Consider the following 12,643-nt stretch of genomic DNA (forward strand, 5'->3'; position numbering starts at 1 on the left):
TGTAAATTCTAGTGGTGATGTCTGGTAGTGTGTAGTAGTGATGACATAGCTTTCATGGTTCTTTTCCTTAAAAAAATAACTCTTCTGATCTGTGTAAGACTTGTGTGGTACTATGTAATCTATGGTACAGAGGCCCTGCTATTTTTTAGAGGGGAGTTTTATCTTACTAATCATTTATATGTATGTGTATGTATACACACACACATGTTTTGCAGGTATTATTGACAGCACCCAGGTGGAGCAGAGGCAGGTTGTAGCTGTGACTGGTGATGGAACCAACGATGGACCAGCACTTAAAAAAGCTGATGTTGGCTTTGCAATGGTATAATCTTGAGCATATTTATTGATATTTGTGTCATTGTAGATTTGCTGTAAGAGCTTTTTCATTCATTACGTGCTGAGAAAGTTGCTTGGTTATTATTTAGTTATTGGAGGGGGTGAATTATGTTGTTTCTGAACCCTTTCATTCACTGTGTTTTGTTACTTTTCCAGTATTTTGTCTGAGGTAATTACTGGCCATGTGCAGAATCCTGTGCCAACACAGAAAGATTAAACTATTTTCTCCACAACAGTGGAGCACTATTTCGCTTTGATAAAATCCATCACTAAGTGTAAAGATGTCTTCCCAGTGTACTCTGATTCAGAAGATATTAATATTCTAGACTATATATTTATATACATAACTAATTTTTGTTAGCATTTCTGTTCATGTATATTAATAAGATATAATCAATGATAAAAATAACTCGGAAGATCAGTAGTCATCAAGCTGGTAATTTAAACCACTCAAAACGATCATCACATGAACTCCATTGCTATCAATCCCCTCTTCTGTGTCCTTACTTTCAAAAATAGGCCACATTAGCAAACTTCCTAGTGAACAGAAAATGCAGAATATATTCAGCATTTCCTGTTACTATGCTGGGAAGTCTCTGCATAACTGTGGACTTCGAATGAGTATGAAGATCTGTATTCTGTCTCTGTGCTTTCTAGGAGGTAATTTTAGTCACAATTAATTTTTGCAGGGTATTGCTGGAACAGATGTGGCAAAGGAAGCCTCAGACATCATCCTGACAGATGACAACTTCAGTAGCATTGTGAAGGCTGTAATGTGGGGACGCAATGTCTATGACAGTATCTCCAAGTTCCTGCAGTTCCAGCTCACTGTTAACATTGTGGCTGTCATTGTGGCTTTCACTGGAGCATGCATTACCCAGGTGAGCTGTTGCTAAAAGTATGGGGTCAAATCCTATTGAGGTAACTTTTTGTTCTTAAGTAACAGTGGCTTACATTTGATTCTCACTTTGCAAAGCAGAAAGTACACCGTCTGAAATTCTTCCGAGCATTAACAGTGTATTTAGGATCAAGCTGCTAAGTGTTAAATAGCAGTTCACGTAAGGAAGTGAACTAATTTGTCTTCTCTTGGAAGCAGATTACTTTTAAGAGCAGCTAATTTTTGTGCTGCTTCCATATAGCTCCCTGGGTTTGCTTACATATTATCGTCATGACTGAACCTTGTGATGATGGACAGAAAACGTCAGGGGTTGGAAGGACAAAGTTATGGGACTTGGCCTTTTCCTCTCAGAATATTTCACTATGAAATGTATATTTTTGATGGATTATGGAATGGGATTATTATTATTTTCAGGAGAGCAGTTCTGACACACAGAGGTAATCCCAGCAGGAGAGGCTTTTTGACTGATAAAAACATTTTTGCTTTCAGGCAATCCCTTTTAATTTCAGGTGCAAATGACAAACCAGTTAAATGCCACATGCAGCTGGACTGTGATTTCTTTTTCTCCCTTTACGTTAATCCCCCAGTGCAATCTTGGTGTACTTGCAATGTGTCTTACATTTGCAAAAAGCATGCGTGAAAGTAAACGCCAGTTTTTCCCCCCTTCAAATTACTACTTTTTGACTAATAAAATGCAGTTTTATTTTCCCTAGAAAGAAAAGATGTATTTAGTACAGAAGGTTTTTCTAATGGAGGATAAAACACAACATGCAGGCTTTAGTGCTGTCCCTCCCTAAATTAAAGTGTCATTGTGATGCTGCAGACAGGTGCTGTTACAAACTGCCTCCTCTGGTGGAGACACACAATGGGGAAGCTGCCTCTTCCCTCTCTTGTGCATCATGCAGATGCACAGGCCTGTTTTCGTGGGTATATTTCACCTCATGCACACCTGAGCAAAACAATGAATAAGTCATTAGCTCTGTTCCAGGGTAAACTTACATTGTAATCATGGAATTGATACTTGAAACCTGAAACCCAGGTACCTTTACAAAACCATGAGGTCAAACTTCTCCTAAGCCTTGACTGACACATACAGGCATGTGAGCAAGCTTCAGCTTCTGCTAGCGCCACGCAGTGGCCGGGTGGATGGGACTGTCACCCATCAGCTCCCCTGCTGCGTGAGCATAAGGATAGTGCTGGGAGTTCTAGACATGCAAAAAGGCTGCTTTTGAAGGAAGTGGAAGCAATCTTAACAAATGCAATAACTATTTTATCCTGTTCAGGGAGCGCACTGACACCTGAATTCACTTGCTTTCCAAAAAGTCAAAACTGTAAGCTGCCAAGTGCTAGCTCCCCCAGCTGCCCTCAGGCCCTGCTGATGCCTGGGTGTCACAGCTGAGCTGCTCTGTGCCACAGAATTCCTCACCTGGCAGCAGAAGTTGGATAACTTTTCCCTTGGAACTGTTTCGAAGCATATTGAGAAAATGCTTAGCTGTAAAGTGGTTACTGTTGGTAACAGACGGTACTGGAATAAGGACTGAAACTCTGGAAAGTCAATACTCCTGGATTTTCATCACTGGGACAAAACAACATAGAAAAGAGTGCTAACGGCAGCATGGTGAGAATGCTGTGACTGGGCCCGCTGTGAGTGATTCCTTTTAAGACCCTGTTTTATAGACATTCAGTTACTGCCTACTAACACTTATTTAAGGTGATTTTTTTGTTGTTGTTGATGTCCAGTACTTTTTCATTTGCTTGATGAAAACACGAAGGGTAATATATTCCATTTGTTAATTGAGGGATAATCTGGTTTATTCTGTAAGAGGTTAAACATTACAGTGTAAAGTCTATTTTCTATCTAGTCTAAGTGCATAAACAGTGCAAACTTTTCATTCCAGAGCTTTCTTTATCCTTTGAATAATTTCACTGGCTTCTAGTAGGGCTTGGATACGGACCAGTGTCTTTATATTGCCCTAATGGTCTATAAGACCATCGTTGAGCCTGTCAAGTCTGTAGTCCCTGTTTAAAGGTTTTTAATGTACACCTCCTAGAATTCCTGTATTTCTGTCCAGATAGATTCTCATGCAGTTCCTTAATTTGGCAGTAAAAATGCAAATCCAACAGAGAGGTCCAAAGAAGCTAAAATTTTAATTATAGCAAAAGGGCAGCAGTTACTTCCATTGTAGTTCAGTTTATGCTCAAAGACCTCACCGCTGATCATCTCGAGCAGCTCTCGGTTCTTTCTCTGCTTACAATGGACATCATTATGTAGGCTTTGACCCAAAGGCTCTAGCCAGTGAAAGGGCATTATGTTTGTTTGGCTCATAGGCTTTACTAAAAATTACCTGTGAGAACATGTACATCACTGTACCCTGTGGTTGCTCTGAAAATAGCTCTATCTTGAAATGCATGAATATAGCAAAAAAACCCTTGCAAACAGGCTAGGTGCACAGACACAGATCTAAGTCTGCAAAACTGTACACAGGTCTTAAATTACCAGCTTGACTGAAACGTTTAAGTTATTAACAAACAAGTGAAGCTAAAATCTATAGGCAGCATAGCTTTCTGTGACCTTCAAAACGAATATTTTAAGGTCCACATCAGACTGGATTTTACTTTGCTTTTAGGTAGTCAGTTTGGCTTTCTTTGACAAGCAGAATATAATTTTAGTTCACAATTAATATTCAGGTTAATTAATATTCCCCAGGTTACGTTTTTGGTGATATTTAATCAAATCTAGAATGAGACAAATTCTGTGGAGGTTGTAACATTTCTTCCACGCTTCTTATGTCACCTCTCAAAAAGTATGTTCTGCAATTTGGAGCCAGCATACTGGGACACTGGAGCATGAAGGTTCTATGCTTACCTGCTCTGACTAAAAGCTGACTAGTGATCACTCCCTCTGCGGCTGCATAGGTGCTCTTAATTTTGTTTCCAGCGTGTAGGTAACACCCACCAATGAGATCACAGCTACTGTTGCTACTAGTCCCATGCCAGTGCAGTTTGTGGCACGATGCAGCCAAGATGTATTAATTCACCTTGTCTTTCAAATAACCTAATTCCTTTACCTCTTGCTTTCTTCTCTCTGGGTTGCTCAGTGCATGCTTTTAAACTGATCAGGGTATGGTTATCTTGACCAGTTTTCATGTAATTGTCCATTCTGTTTAGCAACTATTACCTCAGGTTAAGCCAGTGATTTCTTTTTTCCAGTGGATTTATGAGAAATAAACTCTTATATTCTGACTTCATCCTTGGAATAACCATTTTGCACAGCCCTTGCCTGAGTCAATGAGGGTTCTTTGCAGCTCTGCCTACATTCACTGTGAATTTTGCACTTCAAATGAGTCATTGCTCCACATCTCTAGGTACCATATAGAGGTTTATATGCGCCTTACAAAGCCAGAAGATTCATCCTGTTTCCTGTCCCCTACACAGTACCAAGAGAATATTAGGTCATTATGTTTGGAGCTGTAAAAGTAATCTGGGTATGTACAAAATAAAGATTTTAAAATGCAGGTCAGTCAAATGGAAACAGCTTTTCACTGGAAGTCTAAAGCTAGCAGGTTACCTCTGTGCCAAATTTTGTCTATATCCAACCGCTGAGGCAATGTAACTATTCAGAAAGGTTGCATCAAAGACAGAGAGGAAAAAGACTTTGCATTCAAATTATTATTCTTGTAATCTGAGAAAGACTTAATGCTTTAGCAGACATTAGGAATTGAAAACAGTGACTCTATAGTACATTATGTTTGGAAAATTAAATGTAAATTAAAAAGCACTGTAGCAGTGAACTACTGCATGAATCACTTGTTTTTACAGATCTTGTTCAAGAAATGAGGATGATCTACACTTACATGTATAAGGCAGTAATTTACTTGGTTATAATGTTTGAATGCAGAACTGTATTTGGCAAATCCTAAAATCATAGCATTGGCAAATTTGAAAAAGCTATAATATAAAATCAAAGTATACACTGTTTAGCTTTGTTTTGGGAGGGCTTAGAGCCATGGAGATAGAATTGAGGATGCCAATTCCATACAGTTAGTGGATGATCTAGCAGCAGAAGTGAGGGCTGACATTTCTTTGCATTAGTGGATATAAGATTAACCCACCAGAAATGCTCATTTTTATAAACCCATGCATGTGTTCTCTTGACAAGTGGGAGTGAAGAGGTAAAGGTGAAAATACCTTTTTCCTCTCCTATAGCTTGTCATCAAAATCAAAAGTAACAAGCTCTAAAATTTGTGAGGCTCTGCATGTCACAAAAGATTTGTAGTTTATTTCCAGCCTTTGGCAGTTTGTACTTTTAAGTGTTTTGAAGATGAAGTGTAACATCACTTGATTTAAGGGACATTTTCCTTTTACCTCTAGGCCAAAGCTAACCTATTCCAAGGTCAAGTGGAAAGGAATTTGACAAATAACTGGTGATTTTGGGTGCAATTTGAGCAGCTTTCATCCCCAAAGTTTTCAGAAAGTGAGTTAGAAGCTAACTAGTGCTAGTCAGTTAGTGACCAAAATGAGAAGAACACTGAATCTGCATCCCACTTGCATAAGTGACTAAAATCTGTAATGGAAGACTAAGCTCCTTAGCTGATAGGTATTTTCCTCAGCTTCCACCAACTAATCAGAAATCAGATAGAGTTGCAGTGGAAATTTCATTCCACTGCCTGCCCAGACTAATGTGTATTTAATGTTTTGGCTTCAGCTTAGAATGAGCTTTCACACTTGACTGAGCAGTGTAGCACTGCCAATAATAGATAATTATTAGGGGCACCATAGCCACACAAGGTGATTGGCAGTGTGAAATGGTGAGAACAAGTTGTTGCCAAAACTGATGACTGCCAACTACAGTTGCGTGATTTAGAGACTGAAATAATCTGCCTCTTCGTTATGCTAGGAATACCAGGCTCTGATAGACACCTGAATATTTAACTGTATTTGTTAAGCGTAACAGACAAACTCAGTTTTACTGACATAGAAGTCAGCACAGGGAGTGGAAATTCAGCTGTTGTAACATTTCAAAGTAGAGAATGTTTCTCTAGAAAAGTTATTAACCCGACAGGTAGAAGTATGACAAGGAAGATTGTTCAGTAGAAACCATGTTTTCTTTTTTCTCTATATACTGTGCCCTAGCAACAAACTGCTTTTAGTGCAAGTACTCTTCTTGTTTGAGGCATTAGTATTAATAAAAAACAAATGAGGCCTCAATTTGGAACCAAGTTTGTCCTGATTGCTTTCAGGTTTTTAGCCACCTCTAACGACAAAGATGTTTCCTGTTTCTGCAGCTGCATACCAAATGAGTGACTGAACTCTCCACATAAGCCCAGTTAATGCAACACATAACCAAGAGGTCAAAAATCTATTTATGCTAATCTTCCCTAATGTAGCCAACCTGTAGAACTTAGAAACAGGAGGCTGCTTTTCTCCATCCCTTCAAATAAGCCAAAAATTAGTTTGTTGGGGTTTTTTTTTATGAATAAGATGTATCAAAATATATCTAACTGTAGGGATGTTAAATATATGTTTTCAAGAGGAAGTAAGTTTCTCACAAGGGAGAGTTGGAATATAAACCAGATCCACAAGAGACCAAACCACTTGCCATGGTTCTCCGTATGTTCTTGAGATACCGAATTAGCCCTCATTATTTGACAATATTTCATTAAAAATGAACTTTTAACTCTTTGAAAAAAAGGACAGAGTTCATGAGGTGAATTTATTGGCTTTGATTTGGCTCGTATACTGGTCCATAGATTTCTTTGCTTCATTATTACAGCAGCATGGTAATGTAATGCATAAAAATAGGTGCTCAGATCTTCCAACTTCCACACTGCAGATTAACTCCCTTCCATCATAAGATCTGTCATGCTGATACCTTGTTACCTTTGAGATTCTATTTTTCTAATAAAAAACATCTATCTGAAACAGAAAGCAGACCTTACTAATGCTGCCCATGCTGGCTTCAGTCTAGAAGCATAGGACGGAGGTTGTTAGATACAGAAGAACCTCTTTCATTCTTCCTGATATGACTCCTTGAAGAGGTTGCATCTATCATTACAGCTGCCCTAGTGAATTTCAAATCCAAACTCTCTAATAATCATCTCGAGTTCTCTGGAGATCTCTGTTAGTTTGTTTTATTTATTTCCTTTTGGGATGTTTTAAAAGGAGATCTCAAGTCCTCTGTAATATGACCATAGACTCTTGATTTGAGTGAGGAAAGAGCTCCTTCTAGTGGTTGGAGATTTGTTTCAGAAAATTAATACATCCTGACCAGTAGTAATGTTTGAGTTTTTTCTTTCCAGTTCCGGAGTTTCAAATATACTAGCCTGTTACCCAGTGACATAATAAGGAATTCATTATTTTTTCATATTTGATATATTTTAATGAGTTTTGGGGTGTTGGGGGTGGGGTGGGGGGTAATCCAGATATCAGGCATTTTTTTATTCACTACTGTTTTTAAAAGTTCTTATCCATGTAAGATGTGTTCACATGTCTCAGGAATTGTTTCATAAATTGTTAATAATTTCAAGCTGTTTCTGACAAAACAGATAGGTCATTTATAGTAAACGGAAACATTACTTTTTAAACTGTTCCAGTATAATTTTTCTTCCAGGAAAGGAACTCCCACTTGTGTTATCTAGTTACCTAAATTCAGCTGGAAAGTTCGGCATGATGCATGAAGTAACAGAGGATATTGTAAAATCTGTCATAAAGAGTCCTGTTATGCTTCATAAGCATTGTGTGATTGTAAATATTCCTGATTTAAGGGACTGGAGAGAAATAATTTATCTTTGCTCAGATCACTATGCGTCCTGTCATACTGGTCTTGCGTAAGAAGACAAGAAAGGACATAGTAGGACAGACTAAAGGGCTGTGGATTTCAGTGTCCCATCTTCAGCACTGCTGGCATCACACAGGAAGAAATGAAATCCCAGTAAAAGACCTGACAACCATTATTTTTCTAGGAAACGTGAAACTGTCTAATTTGTCTCCACAGGACTCTCCTCTGAAAGCCGTGCAGATGCTGTGGGTCAATCTCATTATGGACACCTTTGCCTCCCTTGCTTTGGCCACTGAACCTCCCACTGAGGCTCTGTTGCTGAGAAAGCCATATGGCAGGAACAAGCCTCTTATATCCCGTACCATGATGAAGAACATCCTGGGCCACGCTGTGTATCAGCTCACTCTCATATTTACACTTCTTTTTGTCGGTAAGGAAGTTTGTTATGCTTGTTGCTTGGTTTAGAACATGTCAGAAAGCTGTAAATGTAACCACTTAATGCATATCTATTAAGTCTGTCTTAGTGAAAGAGCTAGCAGAAGAGAAGTGTTTAATGGGATCAGAAATAGTAGGGGTAATAGAAAACATGCAATAGAGCGACTGAGTCACCTTTCAGTTGTTGTTTCCCCTGGGAAAGGCCTCAGTGAGCTTTTCTGCCTCCTAACAAAATCCAGGCTTTGCCAAAAGTTCATGTTAAAGTGTAGCATAGGTTTGCATTTTAAGCAGAGTATCTAGCCTGGTTCTTCTATTCTGAAGTTTCCTTTTGAGATTTGTCATCTTTAATAGGCATGTAGCAAAAAATTAACAGCAACAGTATAAACATAGCAAAAATCAAGATCCATTTTACCAATAGATGGAGAAGCTCTAATCAGGAGCAAAATGTTTGCCATAGTCCAGGAATAATGCTGATCTTACGTAGTATTGGTAAGCAAGTAATTAGTATTAAGTGATACAAATAGCACTCTGTGTAGACATTTTATATCTAGGATGGATATTAAAAGGGGAAAACAAAATCTAATTTATGAGATTGCTGGACTCCTCCTCAGGCTTTGCTAGCAACAGATGCTTTTCATAAGCTGTATTTTGGAGAGGGGAGGGAAGGAGGAGGAATGTTTCTTGGTGCCGGGACTAGCAGGGTCTAATAATAGATTCTGTTCCTTCACAGTAGTAAGTGAACTTTGCTCAAAGGACTGATAATGTTATCAGTTGGGTATTGTGTTCTTGTCACTGTGTCATCATCCTTAAATTACGTGTGTTCTCTTTCAGATTTTTTCCTTTATGTACTGACTTCCATATAAGCTGTAACTGTAAATTTATGATTCTTAGGAGTTTTTTGAGCCTTCTTCTTGGTAATTCATGTGATATGAATCTTGGAACAAGAACTTCTGTGGGCTTTATGGGGAGTTTTAATGGCTTTTTGATAAGTTTTATGGTTTAAAATACTTTCTCCTGACCTCTCTTCACCCTATTCTGATTATTTCTGTGTGTCTGTGGAAAATCCATGCATACTTTGAAGGACGCAGCACAACCAATTTTCTGATAAGCCTATGAAATAGTTTTTTCCAAACTCCACGAGTCTTAGCTCTGCAGTGAGATGATGTTCTAAATGCAGTGTTTTGATAATTACATCCCAAAGTAATGAGAATTAGTTTTATTTTGACCAACTAATAGTTTATTTTTTTTTTGTACTTGGTTTCTCTAGAGACTAGTACATCGCATTTTTGGTTGTTTTTTTTTTTCTATGATGTGGCAATAAATCTATTGTGTTTGAACATACAATAGTGCATTTAAGACATCAGGTACATTGGAAATCCAGAAGTCATTGTCTAGTTCTGTCAAACTGTAGTATTAAAAATAAATCATAACCTCAGCAACGAGGCATAATAACATTGATGTACTATAGTGCCTTTTGGAACGTTTGGAAATAAAAGTAGTTATGGGTCTAACCAGTGGCACTCCACAACAGCAGCATGTTCTGCTTTTAGGCTTTTTAAGGGATGCAATGCAATAATAGAGATTTAAGGACAGATACTTTGACTGAGGGAAGAATTATTCATGTATTTGTGTTCATGTGTGTACTGAATGAAAGCAAATAGATGTAATGTGTGTGCTTGTATGTGTGTATGTACCTGTAATGGATAAAATTATTATATCTGTTTTTCCATTAATTTCCTTTACTGTTTTTATGTAGTAAGTAGAATGTTTTCCAATACTTAGTTACCTCTGTGGAGGTCTGGATTTCCTAGGAATCCAGATTAGCAACTGCTAATCCAGTATGGCATAAACCTCTTCTTTAAACTATCTGCTCTCTTGCACTCTAAGTGTTGTGGCCTCATATTGTGTTACTGCTGTATTTGTGATATCCTAATCTAATTTCTGTCAAAAGTCTAAAAGCCAAATTCTTTGGAAACATGCTCATTATTCCAAGTGACTTGAACATGAACTGCTCAAATATCGCAAGGCAAGAAAGCGCTCACTGATAGCTGATGGAATTAATGATTAATTTCTCTGGCGAAAATCTGTGGAAACTTTTCTTCTTTCTTCAGAAATTCTTAATATTATGCTAGTAGGATAGAGAAGTTTTAATTTGCTGTCATTAACAAAACACTGGTTATGAAATGGGGTAATATTGTGGTACTTCATTCATTAGTTATGCTTCCATGTGAATGACCATCCTTACTTTAACAATGTACCATGGTTTAAGCCCAGCCGGTCAAAAACACAGCACGAGCTACTAAGAAGGAGAAAAATGACTGCTACTGCTGAGCCCAGGACACAATGCCTCTTTCAGTAACTGTTACCTGTAAACTTTGTGCGTAAGAAAGTAGATGAAAAATTGGTTATGAGCCATCAGAGTGTGCTTGATCCCAGAACCCCTCCGTGTGCTGGGATGCACCCCCAGAGCGTGAGCAGCAGGTCAGGGAGGGGAGTCTCCTTCTCTGCTGCGCTCTGGTGAGACACCCTCCCTGCAATCCTGGTCCAGCTCTGGGGCATCAGCAAAAGAGGGACATGGAGTTATTGGAGCAAGTCCAGAGGAGGCCACGGAGACACTCCAAGGGCTGCAGCAGCTCTGCTCTGGAGCCAGGCTGAGAGAGCTGGGCTGGGTCAGCCTGGAGACAAGAAGGCTCCTTAAGGGGAGACCTTGTTGCAGCCTTTTGATATATAAAGGGGGCTTCTACGAAAGACAGAGAGATACCTTTCAGCAGGTCCTATAGTGAAAGGACAAGGGGCAGTGTTTTTAAACCGAAAGAGTGTAGGTTTGGTTGCACATAAGAATTTTTTTTACAATGTAGTGGTGAGACACAGGAACAGATTGCCCAGAGAAGGTGGATGCTCTATCATTGGAAGTGTTCGAAGTCACACTGGATTTTGCCAAAGCAAGTTTGCCGATGACACCAAGCTGTGTGGTTCGGTTGATACCCTGGAGGGAAGGAATGCCATCCAGAGGGACCTCGACACGCTTGTGAGGTGGGCTGATGCCAACCTCATGAAGTTTAACCATGCCAAGTGAAAGGGCCTACACCTGGGTCGGAGCAATCCCAGGCACAGCTACAGGTTGGGCAGAGAAGAGATTCAGAGCAGCCCAAGGAGAAGGACTTGGGGGTGCTGGTCGATGAGAAAATGAACATGAGCCGGCTTCAGTGTGCGCTCACAGCCCAGAAAGCAACCGTATCCTGGGCTGCATCAAAAGGAGCGTGACCAGCAGGTCGAAGGAGGTGATCCTGCCCCTCTGCTCTGCTCTCGTGAGACCTCACCTGGAGCATTGTGTGCAGTTCTGGTGTCCTCAACATCAAAAGGACATGGAACTGTTGGCACAAGTCCAGAGGAGGCCACGAGGATGATCAGGGACTGGAGCACCTCCTGCATGAAGACAGGCTGAGAAAGTTGGGGCTGTTCAGCCTGGAGAAGAGAAGGCTGCGTGGAGACCTCATAGCAGCCTTCCAGTATCTGAAGGGGGCCTATAGGGATGCTGGGGAGGGACTCTTCATTGGGGACTGTAGTGACAGGACAAGGGGTAATGGGTTCAAACTTAAACAGGGGAAGTTTAGATTGGATATAAGGAGGAAATTCTTTACTGTAAGGGTGGTGAGGCACTGGAATGGGTTCCCCATGGAAGTTGTGAATGCTCCATCCCTGGTGGTGTTCAAGGCGAGGTTGGATGAAGCCTTGGGTGGAATGGTTTAGTGTGAGGTGTCCCTGCCCATGGCAGGGGGGTTGGAACTGGATGATCTTAAGGTCCTTTCCAACCCTAACTATTCTATGATTCTATGATTGGGCTTTGATCAACATATTCTGCTGAAAGATGTCCTTGCCCATGGCAGGGGGATTGAACTATAGGTGATCTTTAAAGGTTCCTTCCAAACTAAACCATTCCACAAAGAAAGAGGTCCCTCAGGTACAAGTATCTTTTCAAAACTTACCTCATTTTTACAGTTACTCATCATAGGTTGTATCTTGCTTTTTTATTGACTAGATCTAAAAGCGAGTAAAATCATCCAAATAAGGAGCAATGCCTCATGGTGTGCTTGCAAAGCAGACAAGCAGTGTGATCAAACCTAAATCCATTTAAAACCAGGAATGTTTGTGTGTTTTATCATTAAAATGCTTGAATGCTTGTCAAGAGTTTATGC

At 39.7% G+C, this 12,643-nt stretch overlaps 1 protein-coding gene across 14 annotated transcripts in view; it reads left to right on the forward strand.

Moving 5' to 3' along the window:
* ATP2B2 (ATPase plasma membrane Ca2+ transporting 2) overlaps positions 1-12,643 on the forward strand; it is a 309,277-nt gene that overhangs the window by 268,218 nt on the left and 28,416 nt on the right. For all 14 annotated transcript variants that reach the window (XM_062620069.1, XM_062620078.1, XM_062620167.1 and 11 more), the window contains 3 exons: positions 216-322; positions 1,026-1,217; positions 8,229-8,442. In XM_062620069.1, the coding sequence (XP_062476053.1) occupies positions 216-322; positions 1,026-1,217; positions 8,229-8,442 (513 nt within the window). The remainder of the gene's footprint in view (positions 1-215; positions 323-1,025; positions 1,218-8,228; positions 8,443-12,643) is intronic.

This window comes from Pezoporus occidentalis, unplaced genomic scaffold (assembly GCF_034315485.1).
Source record: "Pezoporus occidentalis ecotype Australia unplaced genomic scaffold, CSIRO_AGI_Poc_V1 ctg106, whole genome shotgun sequence".
In the NCBI taxonomy this organism is placed as follows: domain Eukaryota; kingdom Metazoa; phylum Chordata; class Aves; order Psittaciformes; family Psittacidae; genus Pezoporus; species Pezoporus occidentalis.